Source organism: Lepidochelys kempii, chromosome 15 (genome assembly GCF_965140265.1).
Source record: "Lepidochelys kempii isolate rLepKem1 chromosome 15, rLepKem1.hap2, whole genome shotgun sequence".
NCBI classification, from domain to species: domain Eukaryota; kingdom Metazoa; phylum Chordata; order Testudines; family Cheloniidae; genus Lepidochelys; species Lepidochelys kempii.
In genome coordinates, this window is record NC_133270.1 from 8,917,462 (window position 1) to 8,937,373 (window position 19,912).

Sequence of the window (19,912 nt, forward strand, 5' to 3'; positions counted from 1 at the left end):
GGGAATTACGCAGCTCCTCAATTACATTCTAGTGAAATGTAGTTTTTCAAGCCCTCAGGGGCCCTTTAAAGATTCTCGGCTTATAGCATTTCTCCTGCTTGTGTGAAACTAGAGAAGCAGAGCTCCACATCTAGGATCCAAACCTGTTCTCACTGAAATCTGTGGATGAACTCCCACTGCTTTCTGTAGGAGCAGGACTGGACTTCTGACAGCTGGGTCTGGGTGCCAGAACAGGCACAGAGCATTTTGAAATACAGTGGCCATTAGAAGCTTCATTTACAGCAAGCTGAGCTTCCCTTCTGGAAGGTTTGGGTTGTCATAATAAAAGATTTAGCTCTTATATGGCATCTTCTATGAAGAAAACTCAAAGCACTGTACTAGAAGGGCCAATATCATTGGCTGCTTTTTACAGATGGAGAAACCGAGGCACTGAACTCTGCTTAAGGTCATGCAACACGTCAGTGGCAGAACCAGGAATAGAAGCCAGGTGTGCCGAATATCTGTTCAATGCCCAATCTCGTATACCACACTGCTAGCTCTGGTGTCCGTGGAATTTTATTTTCCCATCCCTTTGTCCTCTTCCAATCTCCTTTTTCTCCCCTTTCCATTTTCCCATGCTTCCTGCCCACTTCTGGTTTTCTCCCCCACTCATCTGTCCTCCCCTTACCTCCATTTTCCTCTCTCCCACACTCTGCTCCCATTTGTTCTCTCTTTTCCCTTTCTAGCGGTCTCTCTCTTTCCTGCCTCCTCTCTCCTGAGCATCATGCCTTAGTGGTCAATAGGTCTGTGACCTGGAGAAGGCTCTAACCTGACCCCACCAAACCCATTTGACTTGTGTCACCATAATCTATACCAAAGGTAAAAAATGTACATAGGTACCTACCAGTCCACCTGGACTTCTATATCTCTTGTCTCCACCTTGGTTGGCGCGTCTCCATTGAGTTCCTTACTGCCGCTCTTCAGGAGTTTCAGGACTGGCTCTATTTCTTTTAGCAGTTCGTTGTTTTCGACCCCACCGTTCAGGCAAGGATTGGCACCGGCATTGTCCCTTCCCTTCCCGTCCTCGCCTTTAGTGCTGGTAACCACACCATTGACGTGCACAAGGGACTCCGCTTCCTTCCTGTTCTCCCTGGCCCATGCTGAACTAGCCGAGCCCATGGTATGGTCTGCACCCTGCTGCAGATCTCTTGGATTGGACAAGTCGACCGCTTTGGCAGTTGGGCACAAAGGTCTGGTTACTCTAACAGTCTTTGGCATCCCATCACCGGCAAAAGTGGTCTCCAGGTGAGTGGTGAAGCCCTCAGGACCTCTCAGGATCAGAACCACATAGGTTTCTGAAGCGATGCTCCTCAGGATCTCCAGGGCACTCTCATAGCTCATCTCCACCAGGGGCCGGCCATTGACTGCCAAGATAATGTCCCCAGCCTGGATGAGGCCACTTTGCTCAGCTGCCCCTCCCCGAATCAGGTCGGAGATGATTACCGGGGGCTTGTTGACTCGTTCCTTCACCAGGAAACCGAGACCGCCAACCTTGCGCTTGAAGAGTCTCACCGAAATGACATTGGGCTGTATCTGCTGCACACTGAACACATTCTCTTCCATGGTAGCCCTTGGTCTTCTAGCCTGCAGCCCAAGACCTCGAGACCCACTGAGCACAGACTAGCCCGCAGCTGAGCAGAGAGATTAGCAGCTGAGAAGGGGGGACAGCTTAGCTCTGCTTGCAAGGAGGAACTTGTTGGCTCTGGAATGACTTGCCTCGTTGCAAAATCTGCAGAGCATCAGTCGTTGCACATCAGTTCCAGCTGTGTCTTCAACAGCATAATTTCATTCATTCATTCCTCCCTCCGCTCTCTCTTTTGTACGGGAATGATGCCAGCAGCCCGGGTAACCTTCACTGGGACAGCAAGAGTGTGTCACCAACAGGGGGCTGGGCTGGCGGGAGCAGGCAGAGAACTAGGCATCTCTCTGCTGAAGAGGGGCACAGGGACAAAACATTCGAGAGGAAACATGACAGCCTCGGATCATCCCTTGATCTTGTGCTTGGGAACTGGCTCACTTCACAGACATCTCCACAGTCTAGTTTTTAGGCTCTGAATGGATCTTGAGCGTCTCTATCTGTAAAGGGGGATTTAGAGAGAGAGAGAGAAAGACATGATCATGGACAGAGCTAAGTATGGGCCCCATAGAGAGATCTGAAGGCCTTAGACACCCTGATACAAAACATTCAACAGAGCTCTCCTCTCCAGAGGTGTGTTTCAAGGCCTGGCTGTACCCTGAAATCATCCCAAGCTACATTTCCTCTGTCCCTCTGCAAACTCTCCCCCTGTCTAGTTCTTTCGGCTTAACTAGAGCAGGTGTGGAATAAAGTCCTGGTTAGGAAAATTGGGGGCCAAATCTTTGATTGGTGTAAATCAGCATAATTCCACTGAACTCTACGGAGCTACAGTGATTTACACCAGCAAAGGCTCTGGCTGCTGTTCTTCAAAGTATCTTCACAAGCCAAAGTCAGTCTGGCAGACACAACTGAGGGCAGGTCTATGTGTAAAATGCTGCAGCTTCTCCCTTTGGTGTAGTTAATCCACCTCTGTGAAAGGCAGTGGCTATGTCGGCGGGAGAAGCCCTGTGCTGTCTACACTGGGGGTTAGGCTGGTATAACTGCGGCGCTCAGGGGTGTGGATTTATCCTGTAGTTATACCAATCTGAGAGTGTAGTGTAGACCTGGCCCCAGGAGCAACCTAATCAAAAACAAAACAAAAAAAATGTAAGGGAAACCTCAGCATTAAGGTAAAAGTAATATTAACAAAACGTCAATTTCTTATTTGGGTTTTTATAAACTTGTTTGCAGCTTATTAAATATATTGTGATCACAACGTCATAGCAAAAATGTTTTAAAAACAAAAATTTACGCATAAAGCTAACCAAACCATTTCAACAGGTTTCTGCCTGTGTCACCCAAACACAACCAAGTGTAATCAGAGTTTAATACCCTCAAAATATTTCCATAAAGCTGTCTTTAAAATTCACTTCAATTTCATTTTTATTCTGTTTTAAGTTACGTTAGAGGAAAGTAGTGGTTAACGTTTGTGCCTCCAAACAGTTAACAAAAGTGACATTGGTATCACGAGCAAATTAACTCTAAAAGGCTTGGGTAAAAATTATAATATTAACTCTTTTGCTACAACAAAAAGCTCAGCAGGGGAAAGCAATAAAAAAAGCTAAGCATTAATTTAAGCAGTTGAACATTCTATGTAGTACATAAAATATCAATAATGCACCGCAAGTGAAAAATGAATGTCTGTACAACAATTGCAAAAGGAGAGCTTGTTTTATAAAAAGCTTGGTCGCTATTGCATTGTAAACACACAAAGTTAAGTGTATTCAATTTGGGTTACTAAAAACGAGAAAAATGTTAAACAAAAAACTTTATGATGTTAACTAACTTAAGCTGTTTAGGGTTGCATCCCACAGACCAACCCCTCTCCCCCCGCCAAATATCCCACCCCAAAGACATCAGAAGATATTAATACACAGTAAAGAAACCCCCCAGCATCAAGAAAAGAAAAATAAAATGCTTTATAAATAAATAACTGGTCAACTACACCTCAGTCTACCATATACGAACAATTACGTTGGCAATCAGCTAGAAACCACTCGCTGAACCAGGTTAAACTGTCATTTAATTGTGTAAACTGTGTAAAAGCAACTGTATTATTGTTGTGTGTTGTGTTATTGCTGTGCAACATTTACAATGTGCATAATGTTGATAAACTGTTTAACCAACACACAAGTAAAAAAAAAAAACAAATAAATGGCAGCAAACAATGTGAAGGCAACCCCCCCCAACCCAAATAGGTAAAAAAAATTAACTGTGTAACTTAACTTCAAAATTGGGTAAACAAATTCCCTGGTAATACCAGTCACCCTTTGGGGCCAGTGACCATCCTAAGTAAGGCACATGTTATTCAAAACAGTCTTGCTCAGTGTCTGGGTACCAATACTAAACCCGGGAACAGCAATGTTTAACAAATTGGTTACTGCCCATTCAGTAGGGTATCTGAAAAACAGTGCCAATTTATGTCAGCTACTGGTGTATCACGAAGCAATGCAACCAATGGAACAGAGAAGCTAGCTGTTCTTGTCTCCTGCCCAGTAAAGCTTACCAAATGGTAACAACCAGCAGGAAGGGTAACCTAGAACATGAATGGACAGTACTGTGTAGCAGCCAATGACCAAAATATATATGTACAGGCCTCATTTGTAATGATAATATTCCACATTTCTTTTACTTCTCAAATTCATTGCCCTGTAAAACACACTGTTATAATACCTACCCCAGTATTTCAAAACACTCAGCCTACTACCAATTATAATAATAGAGGTGGTAACTGTAATTGCCCTAAGAGGTGTGTGTAGCTATCTGTGGTACCCCAAGGGCCAAACCACAATACCATGGCAGTTATAAAACTACATTCTGCAATCAAAGTCCTGGGCCTAACACTCCCAGGCCCACCATAAAAAACTACACGTAATTGGAAAATAAAATCTGTCCCTCAGTTGTAGAAAAAAATGTACAAACCGAGGAACAGATGGGGCATGAATGTGTAAATGGTAAAGTAAGGTGACCACATAACAGTGTTTAGCTCACTGGGCCATCTTCAGTCCATGCATTATGCTTTTCCAGGACAATGGATAAACCTCCATCCCATAGAAAGACAAAAAGTGGGGGAATGTAGTAGGAAGAGAGCATGAGACATAAGTCCTGGTATCAAAGGCCTGATATGAGGCCTAGACTAAAGTAGTGGTCAAAGCTTTGCTAATATAAAGAAAAGTCAGGCTGTGAGCTAGAGGCAGGCCCTGCTCACAGAGTCTGGCAAGAACAGGGCTGATATTGCAAAAAACTACATTCCTAAGAGGTGCTGGTAGGGCTGTCAGCTTTGGTTGGACAAATTCCTGGAGGTTTCATCAGATGACATTAAAGATTAATCTTGAATTCCTGGAGACTCCAGGACAGTCCTGGAGGCTTGGCAACCCTAGGTGCAAGGCACCAAGCACTCGCGCAGATTCATTCCAGAAGGGTGGTAGCAGAACACCTCCATACCAGCACATTCCCCACAGAGAACAGGAACACGCTTAGAGGGTGTCACTAAGTACTTCAGAGGGGCAGTACGGAATTTGTTTGTATTAAAGTATAAAATCAAGTCTCAATGGGAGTGTCTTTGTCTGGCCGAGGGAACCGTGGAAAGTCTGGCCATTGTCACAAACATACACGCCTTAGTGCACCTGTAACCTCTGTGCCGGGGCATTAGCACCGTGCTTGGTCGGCAATTAACCTAAGGAAGTTCCTTCGCTAAAAACTAAGTCTGTGGATTTATTGGGCTGTTCAATAGGAGCCTGGTGTAAGGGCTGTCTGACCAAAGTCAGTACAGCGTGCAGAGAGAACACACACATGCAGCCAGACATCTAATCGCACCTTCTTTCCATCTGAACACCGAGCCTATGCCGAGGGTCAAGGAGAATGAGTGAAAAATCATATAACAATCCTAACTGTGGGAGAGAGTTAAGGCAGCGGTTCTCAACTCATCTTGACATTTGCCTAGTTTTACAACAGGTGACAGAAAAAGCACTAGTGAAGTCAATACAAACTAAAATTTCATACAGACAATGACTTGTTTATACTGCTCTCTATACTATACTCTGAAATGGAAGTACAATACTTGTATTCCAACTGATTTGTTTTATAATTATATGGTAAAAATTAGAAAGTCAGCAATTTTTCAGTAATAGTGTGCTTTGACACTCGTATTTTTATGTCTGATTTTGTAAGCAAGTAGTTCTTAAGTGAGGTGAAACTTGGGGAGTATGCAAGATAAATCAGATGCCTGAAAGGGGTACAGTAGTCTGGAAAGGTTGAGAGCCACTGAATTAAGGGACAGATTCCCACATTAACTTACTCACCTTGAGTAGCACCTTACTCCTTGGCTAGTCCCACTATAGGCAATGGGACTACCTGTGGAACGAGGTGTTACTTAGCTGGAGCAAGGGTATCATCATCTGGTCCCAATTCATCTCCTCCTTCACCGTATTACAAATCAAAAGTGTTCCTGCATTAGATGCCAACTCGAGGAAGAGACAGTCCAAGAATCCCCGCCCCATCCCCTGAAATTCAATTCTCAGGGAATGATTCCAAAACAAACTACTTTACCTTATGGAAAATCACCCAGGGTGGAGATGCAGTGAGTTTATCAGTCTCAGCTCCCGACAAACCCAAAGCCGGTGGGTAACATTTTCATAAACACCTAGGTGACTTAGACTCCTATGTTCCCTTGTTTTTCAGGTGGTGTCTGCACCGTAACTGGTAGACCTACAAGCGGTAGCTCTGCTCAAGCTAGCCCGCTAAAACTAGCGGTATGGCCAGTGGCTTGGGCACGGGCTAGCCAAACAAGCACAAGCCCACCTGAGATCCTAGGTATGTACCCGGGCAGCTGGCTGGAGCTGCTGCCCACACCATGGCCACACTGCTGTTTCTACCGAGCTAGCTCAAGCAGAGTCAGTGTGTGTTAGTCTGCTCACGCTGGGAACGACATCACCCAGCTGCAGTGTAGACGTACCCTGAGCGAGACTTGGGGCTGGTCTATACCAAGGGTCGGCAACCTTCGGCGTGCAGCCCAGCAGGGTAATCCGCTGGCAGGCCATGAGACATTTTGCTGACATTGACCACCACAAGCACGGCCCCCCCGCAGCTCCCAGTGGCCACAGTTCGCTATTCCCGGCCAATGGGAGCTGCAGGAAGCGGCGGTCAGCACGTCCCTGCGGCCCACGCCGCTTCCCACAGCTCCCATTGGCCAGGATCGGCAAACCACGGCCACTGGGAGCTGCGGGGGGGGGGGGGGGCCGTGCTTTGCAGACAGTCAATGTAAACAAAATGTCTCGCGGCCCGCCAGTGGATTACCCTAATGGGCCGCATGACGAAGGTTGTTGACCCCTGGTCTACACAGTGCGGCAATGCACACTGGGGGGGTGTGAATTTGAAAGCGCACCAACGTGCTGCACGCTAACTGGCCCATCTAGGCCCTGCTGGCATGCACTAAAAGTTCCCTATTGCGTATTAACATGGTACTGTTGAAGCAACACTAGGGTCTGCATGGACCCTTTATTGTGCAAGATGTTGGGGAGCTGCAGAACTCACACCTCTCTAGCGTGCATTGCTGCATCGTGTTGACTAGCCCTTAGCTCCTAATGGCCTAAGCTAGTTTTAAAACTAGGACTTAGGCTCCTAAGTCACCTAAATGCTTTTGAAAATTTTCCCCTCCACTCCCAAGTCCCGACACAGTTTCTTTTAGTTGCGACTGGAATCGGAATATTAAAGAGCTCCTTCAAGGCAGGATCAGTTGCTTCACATGGGGCCTGCTGTTCGTGCTTCGCTGGCTCCCCGGAATGGAAGGATTTGCATGCCAAAGCAAATGGTCTCAGCTCCCCCAAACCATGCACATTCTGGATTTTTACTCCCGAAAGCCAGTTCTCACTCAGCTTCTCTAGTGCACAAAGCAAAGAGCAGGCAGCTTGCCAAACAGCAGCCTCTTGGCTGGACTCAAGTAACTTTCATGCATTCCAGAGAAAAACAATCATAGCTACAGTCGGAATAAGCTTCACTCAGTACCCTCCTTCCCGATGGCCAGGGGGACCCAGCAGCAACGCAAGCAGGACCTCAGGGGCCATGTCATGGCCTAGGGGAAATCTACCAGCATGGGAGCAGCATCCCAGCAAGGCAGGAGGGAGCAGAGTACCAGCCAGGCCCCACAGCGAAGAACAGGAGTTCCCAGGAGCAGAGTCCTGGCCGCCATGTGTAGCAGGTCCTCAGCATTAGCTCATTCTCTCCTACCCTGATACAAAGTGAGCTCTCTGGAAGGCAGAGTGATTTGAAATTCAGCCCAAACAAATGAAAGGGCAAAAGAATAAAGAATAACCCACTCAAGTACGCAGGGTCCACTTGCTGGAGCCCATCCTATGCGGAGAGATTTAACCCTCCTGGCTCTGCGGTGTAGCTCCATCCCACACTTTGATGTGTGCAAAGGGTTAACATTGCTTGCACTCCACCGCCAGCATGAAGGACAGGGTTGGAGCCATTTCTCTGATGGAGTCACCCTGATTCTGGAGACAGCAACACCATCCCTGCCAGGGGCAGCTTCCTCAGGGGCTCAGCAAAATATTGGCACAGAAACATTATTCTGCATTTAAAATGGGCCAAATTGCACCAAATGGCAGGTGTGGGTGTAAGTTAATTCCCAGGGGAGGAGAGCCCCGCACGATCAACACTCCAACACGATTTCCAACCCCACACTGCTCTTTACTCTCGGGCTAGGCTTTTCAAAGGTGCCAAAGGGAGTTAAGCACCCAAAGCCCATGGACATCCAATCGGAGTTGGGCACCTAACTCTCTAGTCTCCTTGGAAACGTGTAGCCCCCGCAGTCCCAGGATACATTGCAGGGACAACGTACAAACGGTACCAGCAAAGTGCCTGTAGGGGACATCTGTTTGCCCAGTGGTGCTGCCTCCCTCCTTGGTTTCGGAGGGGAAAGAAATCAAGAGGTTCCCCATTCCTTTCTGCAGCACCCCTGCCCCAGGCCACTGCGTTTACACCAGGATGGGGCAGGCACACACCTCAGGGCCCAGAACAATAGATCCCAGCCTAAGAGGGGGAATATTTTGGAGGGAGGCCCTGGCAGCTCTCCCCTGCAGCGTGAAGCAGGCTTGGCTCCTGGCACTCCGTTTCCGTGCAAAGAACTGCAGAACCACACGGGAGACTAACCAGCGCTGCTCTAGGACCCAGGTGGGATACTCTGCCGAGCAGCTGGAATGGGGAATTGTCCTGGGCAAAATCGTTTTCATTTCACTGGGGGCCCTCGCTGCCATTCCTTTGAGTATGAAAGGAGAAAAAACCACTCGCACTGCACAGACACTCTGGGGTGAGCTCCAGGCTGCCTCAGCCCCTCTGGGACCCCGGGGGAGTGCCCTGAGTCAGGGCAAGGCTTGGCCCATCTGAGGGCAGATCTTCACCCACTCCAGCCGGAGGCCAGCTCCAGAGCCAGGCAGCCTGAGGGTGTAGCGTGAGCACAACCCTGGCCTGGGACCAAAGGAGGCCACAAGCGCAATGAGTGGCGGTCTCATAACACATCTTTGATAAATGCCTCATCTTTGGTGGTTGGGACAAGGCACTCAAACGCAGTGTAACCATCCCTTTAGGGGTGAGGTCATTCTCCAAGTCACTGGGGGGACGTCCACACTGCCATTAAACCCCGGCCGCTGGCCCAGGTCAGCTGACGGGGCTCAGGCTGCAGGGCCACAAAATTATGGAGTAGACAGTTGGGCTCCGGCGGCAGCTGGCCTCTGGGACCCTCCCCCTTGTGGGGCGCTTGAGACAGACGGCGCCTTTTGGTGTCTTCAGCTGGCACGTGCCCTGTACTTCAGGACCAGGGGATGTGGACCTGGCCCTCACAGCTGAGGGGTCAACTGCTGCAGTTGGGGCAGAGGGTTTTATCCTCCAGGATCCCCCATGGTTCTCTCTGCAGCATTCGCAACCCGTGTGTCGGGGAGACGGGATACTAGACAGCCTAACGTCACCTCCCTGTGCCCATTACACACAACGAGGACAGAAGATACCACCGTAGCTGCAAAGGAGCAGCAATACAGCAGGGTTGGTGGCTGGTACCCTACAGTACCAAGGCCATTTCTCAACTTCTCTCTCCGCGTTGGTCCATCTGTCTCTCTCCCACATTCCCAGCCCAGAGCCCAATTTCACTTCCACTATTGTAAGTCCTGATTCACCAGCGTAAGAGATCGCACCCAGCACTAGCTAGCTTCCCCTCCCGTCCTAGGATCCTTTTCCTCCCCGTACTCCACTGAGAACAAGTGCTCAGTTCATGACCGTACATCAGGGAGACCTAGCCAGGGAGAGGCAGGAGGGGAATGAGGCGGAGTCCGGAGAGTCTCCCAGCTCCTCCGCTCAACAGCCGTTTAAGCAAAGATGAAGAGAGAAAGTCTTTTGCTTTCGAGTCTCCTACACACTGGCTGTGCCCGGAGCTCGACAAAAGGCAGGCTGAGAATGGAAGGGGGGGTGGTCCCATAGCGACCTAAGGTCATTAGTCTCTGCCTCTCCCTGGCAGCCTTTTGTATCCAGAGCGTCTCATCACCCCTCATTCTGCCCCAGGAGGGAGGCCGCCTGCTATTGCTAGCGACAGGAGGGCAGCCATTGCCTAGAGAGAGTTGCTGCCAATGGGACTAGCGGTGCTGGGACAAGGGGGGCTGCCACACCCCCGGCTTGAAGTGGTTTCCATCATATACAGGGTTTACAGCTCTCAGCACCCCCACTGTACACACTGTTCCCCGCAGCGGGGGCTTGTTTGAGAGGGTCCGCCTCATTGCGAGTGGGAGAGAGGGGAGACCCCGCTCCCTGGGTAGCCAAACATGGGCACTTCCCTTGCTCCACCTGTCCCCAGCCGGGGTGAATCGAGATGGGGGAGGGGACTGTGCCTGCATTACGACAGGGACATGAAAGCTGAGCAAGATCAGCGGTGGCGGGGGAATTTCCCACAGACCCTTTCTCAAGCTCAGACCTTCTTTAAGCCCCCCTGCCTGATGGGCCCTTCTGTGATGGTGACGCTGCCCTCACCCGGCTGCTTCTGCACAAAGCAACCAGCTCTGCTCTGGAGTTGCCTCTCTGATGGGTCTGCCCAGTGGCTGTGCCGGAGGTTAGCTCAGACCTGGGCTCTCTTGTGGGGCCGCCCGCGGTCCTTATCCCCTGCCCCCGAGCTCACAGGAGAGGATAGGAGTATGAGACAGGCTAGCTTAGTAATATATATATAGTAAACAAGTCTCTACAGTCACTGTGCATACCACATGAACAATGTCATTGTCGAGGTGAATAACCACATTATTAGTGATCGTTTACACAGCAACAGCACCTAGCTAGTCAGCTCCTTGGGGGTACGGGTTGTCTTTTTGTTCTGCGGTCACACAGTGCCTAGAACAATGGGGTCCTGGTCTGAAACTGGAGTCCCCAGGCATGACTGGGATACAAAGAACGGTACAGTACTTGGAGAGCAATTCCCCAACATTCACTGATTTAATCCTTGCACATGAGGCGGGCCGTACGTTTATTATCCCCATTTGGCAGGTGGAGGCAGCAGATACGGAAGAGGCCAGATCCTGATCTTGCACTGATGTAAATCAGCAATAACTCCACCTGAAGTTACTGGGAGCCCATAGGGACTCAACACCTCTGAATACCAGGCCCAAGGAGTTTTACATTGGGCATCCACAATCTGTGGCAGCCAAAGTGACTTGGCCAAAGTAAGGCCACAGGAGCCCCCAACTCCCAAGGCCTCTGGCCAAGCCACTATATTTCACTGTGGAGTCTGAAGATCCACCTCCACAAATCTTTTTAGATCATGCAAGACCAAATTTTCAGAAGATCCCGGCACTGATCTAGGTACCTAAATGCAGTGGCCATTGCCACAGTTCATGGTAACCTCTACCACTCTGTGGTCCCCTGAGGACACCCACTCTTAGGTGTCCAGCTTCCAGCCGTCACCTCTGGGGCACAGACCCTCATCTCTCTCCCTCCTGACTTGCATTTTTCCAGGCTGCGCAGTTCCCTGCCTACATTGGGATATCCCCAGCAAGCCAGACTGCCTAGCCAGGCCAGCATCTGCATTTTGCTTATGCTTCAAAGGCTATGAACAACGTACCTGCCCACAGTGAGGAGTTATCCTACAGCTCTTTCTAAGCAAGCACATTTATTCTTAAGGTGAAAGCATTAGAGAGAGAACATTAAAAACAATAAAAGAATGAATGAATTGGCAGATTGGAAGAGGCCCTGGAGGTTTTTCGCCTTCCTCTATAGCATGGGGCACGGGTCACTTGCTGGAGGATTCTCTGCTCCTTGAAGTCTTTAAACTACGATTTGAGGACTTCAATAGCTCAGACATAGGCAAGAGGTTTTTCGCAGGAGTGGTTGGGTGAGATTCTGTGGCCTGCATTGTGCAGGAGGTCAGACTAGGTGATCATAATGATCCCTTCTGACCTTAGTATCTATGAATCTATAAGAACCTAGACACATACCAAAAAGCTTACCAGAGGCCACCCTTTTCCCCAGCTCCAGCAAGTGATCTGGTAGGAATCACTTCTTCAGATCCCACCATGACAGAATATACCCCTGTGTTTGCACCCTACACACTATTGTAATAATGTTTGTACAGGGTGTGCCTTGCGAGGTATCATTTAAAAAACTCAATTTGCTGATCAATAATATCATGGGAAAATGCAGCTAGCAGCGTTACAGGTGAAGTTATACACATAAGCTGAAATCATGACTAAAACTGGTTTCCAGGGACAGATGGGGAGTGGCCAAACCACTTCCTCAGAGACTAAGGGCCTGCTGACACCTCAGCCACATTCCCAGAAGTGCTGCATTCCCACAGAGCAATGGCAGCAGCTGGCTGCGAAGCACTTCTGGAAATGAAGCCCCTGCATTCAGGTGCCTACCCTGAGCCACTGGGTACCGAGTTCTAGCAAAACTTGAACTCAGAGGCCTTAATGCCTCCAATTTGATTCGTTTGACCAGGGAATTATGCTTTGGGCACAGGGGTGGGGAAGGGAACATACAGCAATATCGACCTGTATGCTGTTTAAGAAACTGAAAGCTGTTTAAGAAACATATTTTGAGACCATGCACACACACAAAACCTTCCAATCCTGCAAAGAAAAAAAGTGTAGAGCCTCTCACTTCTCCCTACCTACTAACTTTCAGTTGTTTCCTACAGAATTATAAAGTGTAGTGAGAAATTAAACAGATCTTCCCCTCATCTGCTTGAAATTCATCTGCAAAGCCCTGGGTTTTGCTGTCTTAGCATCCTGCAGCTCTGACAGGTTCTCAAACAGTCAGAAAGAATTACCCAGATGTCAGACTTCTCCTTGCGTTTCCCCTCATGCAACTTTCCCGATCTCTATACAGACACCTGAGACTGGATTCTGATCTCACTCATGCTGGTTTTACACAGCTGCAGCCCAGTTGACTTCAGTGGAGTGTCTCCTGGCTGTAAACAAATATCCGAATCAGCCCCTTCTGTCACTGAGTCTTCTCCAGCCTCGTCAATGTCCCTCCTAAAGGCCCAGCAGGTGTCATTACAGGGAAGCTAGAGAGCGCAGATCGGGCCACCTACGTAGTGCTTGGGGAATGAGGGGCCAAGCTCTCAATTTAGGAATCTGCTTGTCAACACATGCCCATTATAAATGTTTTCCTAGACACACAAGAGCCCATTAGAGGCCATCACATGCCAATCAGCAGAGACATGTTTTCAGGGAGAAGTCAGAGGTAGCCGTAAGAAACACCGATTCCAGGCAAATGCTTCAAGAGGGAAGCCTAAGGAAAAGCTCCAGAGGCCCCAGACAGCACAGATTGCTCCATGCGTTGGCTCCACTTGTGCACACAGCTCACGATGTCTTTCCCATTCGACAAGCTGTGGAACTCAGGTAATTTCCTCCTTCGTAAATCATCTGAAGCAAATCCTTTGTTTGTAACAAACAATACCCGTGCCCAACTCTTATACAGAACTTTTCACCCATAGATCTCAGAGCACTTTACAAAGGAGGCCAACATCCTGAGAGAAATTAGTTTGTGGAAGGTGCCAGATTGTCAGGCCTGGGGATTCACCCACGGAGCCGGGACAGCATGGACTCAGCTCAGCTCCTACTCTGCGTTGTTCCAGTAACATTCCCCAGACCTTCCCAGAGGAGCCCCTCTGCTAAAAATTAGAAGACAGGTCAGTTTCTGTGACCCTGTCAAGCCCCTGGCACCCCTGCACCTTGCAGTTTCAGCAGAGAGGCCTCATAGACCCAGCTACAAGGATGGCTTGTATGATTCAAACACTTTCCCACCAGGAGCTGAGCTGTGGGCCCCAATTAAAATGTGCATCAGACGGCAATGGCTTTCAGTGACGGAAAAGAGGCCAGGAAGTTGCACAGGCACAATGAAGCAGAATTTAGGCCAATGTTATTTTGCACACCCCACTTTGCATATTTGCCCCTAAACCCAAGATTTTTTTTAAAATTTAACATTCAAATGTTTTCCTTACATGCCCCCCAAATTTAAGGAAGGTCTGTTGGGGCAAAGCCCTTCCAGAAAGAGGAGCAGTTGGATGGAAATAAGGATCCCTTCCAACCTTCCCGGGCAAAGATGAGAGGACAAGTGCTTTTCAGTGCTGATTGGATCAGAGATGGTCTGTGTGTGACCTTGGACTTAAGTGACCACTCTGTGCCTCAGTTTCCCCCTGTCTACAATGGGGATACGTTGACCTACCTAACAGAGTCACAGTAAGGTTTCTAATGTTTGCAAAGTGCTTGGAGGTTGAAACAGTGCCATCTGAGTGCAAAGAGTTGTTTATAAACTTTTAAATGGAGGCATGTGGGACTGGGACAGGAAGGGGGTTCCAGGCAGAGGGAACAGCAGGGAAAATGAGACATCAGTATTCTATCTGAAGTGCATTCTCACTAAACCGAGCTTCCTGCACAAGCAGCTCCTATGATCTTTCACAACTTCTGCAGTTCTCCTTTTATGAACTGAGAGGTCAAATTTTGGACCAAAGCTGAAATGTTCCACTAATGGAAAGCAAAGGAGAGGTCCTAATGGGATGGCAAAACTGTGGTAGCCCACATTAATTCTCCTAAAGATAACTATTAGTACAAGCAAAAACACATCATCTGTGATCAATGAATCTAAAAGCATTGATTCAGATAACCAGTTAACATAGCATTACATTTACTAGGATCAAATCCTGCTTAGTCCCATTGATGTTACTCATGTGAATACGGTGAGCAGGATTTGCCTTTTAATGCAGTACACATATGCTGCATTGACGGATGATCCTCTTCTCATTTCCATATGAAAAAGAACCAGTTTAAATAGTACAGTAGCCTATGATTTGGGAGACCCAGGCTTTATTCCTGGCTTTGCTACAGGCTGCCTATGTGATCTTGGGTAAATCAATCACTTAGTCTCACTGGGCCTCAGTTCCACATCTGTAAAATGGCAAGAATAGCAGTGCCCTGCCTTCCGGGGGTGGTGTGATGATAAAAACATTGGAGAGAGTGAGCTGCTCCAATATTACAGTAATGGGGCCACAGAAATACCTAAGAGTACATCCATTTAATGGCAACACACACTCACTCACACACACACAGCAAACCCCTCAAAGAATTGCTGCCATTGATAGCAATGGCTGTGCTATGCTGTAGGATGCAGAATTGGCAACATACACACGTTGCTGTGGTCTAGTGAGACCCAAAATCATTACACTGACACTCCAGGGCTTTCCATGCAGGCAGGTTTTGCAGTCAGTGGTCAGAACAAGGAGGGATTGTGAACCGGCACTCTTGCATTCTCTTACTGGCTGGCCTTCATGAACACGGACAAAATCAGTTCACTTCTCTGCTTTGGTTTCCTTCCCCATGTGTAAAATGAGGGTAACAGTATCAACCCACTTCACACAGGTGTTGCAAGGTTTAATGGTTTGTGACAGAACCTTTGCTGGAAGGGATTAACTCTGGGCTGAATTCTGATCCACTCACTCCCACCGAGTTGTAAATTACCCCCTGTGCAGTCCCTTTGAGGTCAGTGGGACTATTCAGAGAACAAACACCTAGCCAGCATGATTGACGGTGGCAGAATTGGGCCCTGGATAAGAGCTAATGGTTGCTGAGGCATAAAAATCAAAACAGCTTGGCGGTCCTTGGTTTAAGAAACCCCAAATCCCACAAAAACTGATAAGAAAAGCTTTTAGCATCGCCAGATACGATTTCAAGTAATAAAATCCAGAACATATGTTAATTGGCTGCTTTTATTTAAAAGCAAGACAGAAGGCAAATAAAATTTATGTGGTAATATACAGTGTCCTAATTACCCCAGCCATCAGTTCCAGGCTACCAGAAGTATACACACATTACACACCTGCCCTCAGGAATGACACTCACTTTACCCAGGCCTTCAGAAAATTCATTGAGTCCTCTCCCTCATATATCTTGGCTATGTTAATGACTTACATTTTTATGTGCCAGCTTTAAATGCACACTATTATCTTGTTTAAAATCAGTTTTCATGGGATTTATATGGTTAGACAAAGAGCCCCGGAGCTGATAGATTTATGCCGGTTTAATTTTTACAGCCCATGGAGCTTCAGTGACTCTGATGAAGAGCAATGGGACGCAACATATGCACAGCTACTGTAAACCTGCGTTTGTGGACCTGAAAATGGAGCTCTGAGATGATTCACTGACAGTCATCTGTACTTTTGCCAACTGCTTTGCACTGAACGCCATTCCGTCTCAAACAAATGCAGCGGTATATACACACTGTACCCAGGCCTTTTTGCTTTCATGATTGTATTTTTGTGACAATCCCAAAGATCCATCTACCCCAGCCTTGCAAAAATCCACTTTGAACAGGGTAATATTTCTTTGACAGGCAAGTAAAACATTTGTTATCAGTTAATAGAGGAAAGTAAATTGTGTCTCTGGGCTGGTACATTTTTCTGACTGTTTTGTAAGGCTGACTTGCACCTACAGGTAAATGAAATTATTTTATTTGCCGCTGCCAGCGCTCTGTGCTTACTGATACCTGGCTATTACTTTTGTGCCAATGACCATCCCAGTATTTGGTGGGACCACTAGAATTTACCTAGCCAGTCCAAGCAGGCTGTAGCAGGGTATTTTAACTCTTTCTCTGCTGCGCCTCCACCACACCCAATATGCTATTGTCCCACTGAAATCACTGGACTGTTAGGGCCAAATCCGTCTGTTCTTACTTGGTCAAAGCTCCCACCGATTTCAGTGGAAGTTGTGCCTAAGGAAGGATGCTAGAATTTAATCCTAGGGGACAACTCTTGCCTATTCCTCTATGGGTTTGGGGGCCTCTCTGGTTCTGCTGCACAGAGTAGAGGAGAACAAGGCTGCAGTGTGTATCCTATGCTCAGATCGGCAGGAGCTGCCTGGGCAGCCACATGCAGGGGGAGGCATGAAATGTCTACCACTATGTACAACATTTGATCCTTTGCCCCCATGGAGGGAGGTGGGGGGAGAGCTAGGGCCATGGAGCCCCTGGCAATCGCTGGGTGCAATAAGTGGGGTTGCCATTCCGCAGCCTGTTTGTGGGATGGGAAGGATCCTTCTCCTGTTCATCCCAATGGAGAAGTCAAGTGCCCAGTCCAGATGTTTAGCCTGATATATTTAGCAGTACAGCCAGTGTGTATTCATTATGGATGTACACAGAATGGGCACCAGCAGGAAAGCAGTTAATAAAACGGTTGCCTACTTTCAGGCATCAATAAATCTGTGTTCGTTTCCTAAGAGAATACGTTAGCCTCTAATCAGGGCTTTGTTTTCATTAAATTAAAGCAGTACATGTTTCCTCATCCCAATATAGTTGAACTGAATCCAAGTGATACAGTATTTCTTCAGTGTGAACAAATGTACGTTTGTTCAGTTACTAGGACATGGTTTCATATTTATCTGAATCATCATCGCTTAGTGCATTCTATGACAAAGTAATGCCAAGTCTAGGAAACCAACAGGTCTTGTAATACCAGCCAAATTGTATTTCATCTGTACAGCATTTCTACACCTTCCCAGTGAAATCGGTCGCAGTGCCCATCACATTAGGATCTGACCTTCAATGGGAGCACAATTGGATCCTATATATAAAGTGCCATTGGAATTTGTTTGAAATATAGTGAAATAACCTGCAGCTGTCTAAGCAGATTGAGAGAAATACATTTTAATGTTGCCAAGACAACAATGTTGAGGATGGAAACAGCTTTTTTAGAGTTCCAGGGCTAAACATATTTCAACAACATGATTGTCACCTCCATTTCATGGCTTTTTGGGGGGAGGGGGTTTGCAGCTGAAATATGATATTGAAACTATTTGGATAAAATAGCCAATTCTGCCCCATCCACAAGCAAAATTAAAGTTCTTATTCGGTATGGGCCCATCTGCAGAACATACATTTCATTGATATCAATTTCCTGAGGGGAATGGAATTTTATCGGAGGCTCCAATTTGACAAATGGATCTATGCTGATATGACAGCAGTTTGTCCACAACTCTTACAAAAAGTACAAGAGATGGATGGGAAATAAATGAGAAAATGTAACTTGATATATGGCTTTGAAATCCAATCAAGGCACAAGAAAGAAAACATGTTTCCATTTTAATAGATGTTTAAAATTGCAGCAGGTTGGCTCAAACTTTAATCGCTCTAATGCGGCCAGCCAGCCAGCCAGCAGCAATAAAGTCAATGGCAGAAATCTCAACTTAAGATGTTTCAGGGATAAAGCTTCGGACTAATTTCACAGAAGCCCAGAGTCCCTTACATTCGTTCTACTGCTGACTCTAGAAATCTTCCTAGCTCACTGTTAAATGTTCCTAATATAACAAGCCTGAGAGAGAAGCAGCCTAATTAAGACAGAAAATGATAATAAACTTCATTGTCACAGACTTTGAGAAAGAATGACTCATATCACTATTTAAAATCCTCATGAAAACATCAAACGACTCCTGGCAGGAGTTATGGTTTCTTGGTTCGAAGTGCAGTCATTTATCAAGACAGAGTGGCATTCAAGATTTCCTGCCAGTTCCTTATGGAAGCACTCCATCTGGAGATAATTCCTCCAAATGCTCATGTTCTCCTGTGCCCACCCAACATCGCTACTTCCATCTCTAAGGACATTGGCATAAAAGCAGGGGGCCAGCTTCACCATTGCTTTTCACCTTGAGACATCATTTACAGCAGTGGGGAGTGGGTGTGCAGTGCTGCCATTTGGATCCAGTAGCTCCCACTTTTCACTGGTGCAAGTGATGGTGTAAGGCAGAGAGCAGCAATGATTTAGGCCCAGAATCTCAGTTTCTTTTATCTTAGGGGTTTAAACGCCCTCCATCCTGAAAGTACCTGAACATCTTCCATGCAAAATCAATAACAAAATCCCGAGTGAACTACATGGAGTGTCTGGCAATTCCCTTTACAGGGTCAAAGTTCTGCTGGAGGAAGGGGTTTTGTTGTTGGGTTTTGGGGGTGGGGTGTTTGGGAGGCAGTTTGGGGATTTGTTCCCTTTTTTTGGTTAGCAGAGGTTTAAAAGTAAAAGACGTTGGCAGTAGTTTGAGATAGACCTTGAGGAGTTTATGAACAAGACCATAGGACAGTGTTGCCTGCAAAAGCTGGAGACTGGATTCTATAACCCAGGAGGTCCCTCTAGGACTATGAGGTGGACTGTATGGCCTGGGAGGTCCCTTCCAGTCTTCTGTTCCTGAGTGTCAGTCTTCTGGTGGAAAGGCATTTTGGAAAACAAATGTTTCTTCAGGGCTAGGTTTGGGCACCTCACTCATGCCGAGTAGTGCCTTACCTAGCGAGTAGTCCCAATGGTTTCAACCAGACTAGTCTGCAGTGGCCTGATCCCACACCCACTGTGGTGCGTGGAAACATTTGTACTGAGTGCTGGATGCAGAGCGCAGAATCAAGCCCCAAGAAAGTTACAACTCAATCTGAGCGAGAGGCAGGATCGGGCCCTCAAAGTGTATCTGTTCTGGATGCTTACTCCCTGGCCCAGATGGCATAATCCTGCACTTGTGTCATCACCTCTGGCTGATGTGGAAATGAGCAGGCTACTGCAAACTGAAGGCTATTGTACACTGAGGGAGGGGGCAAATAAAGAGCAGGAGCAGACGAACTCTTCAATCTGGGCCAGTTTGTGTCCTGTGGATCTACTCAGGGAGATGTTTTTACACTACCATGGAGAGAAGCAGAGGGACTGAAGAGCCCAGAATTCCTGTCTCACTTTTTCTCCATAAACCTGGCCAGGTCCACATGTTC

The 19,912-nt window shown here is 47.4% G+C and overlaps 1 protein-coding gene across 4 annotated transcripts in view; it reads right to left on the bottom strand.

The window, feature by feature from the left end:
- Positions 1-19,912, bottom strand: part of NOS1 (nitric oxide synthase 1) — a 140,519-nt gene that overhangs the window by 59,037 nt on the left and 61,570 nt on the right. For all 4 annotated transcript variants that reach the window (XM_073312326.1, XM_073312328.1, XM_073312325.1 and 1 more), the window contains exon 2: positions 884-2,115. In XM_073312326.1, coding sequence (XP_073168427.1) covers positions 884-1,602 — 719 coding nt within the window. In that variant the 5' untranslated portion in view covers positions 1,603-2,115. The remainder of the gene's footprint in view (positions 1-883; positions 2,116-19,912) is intronic.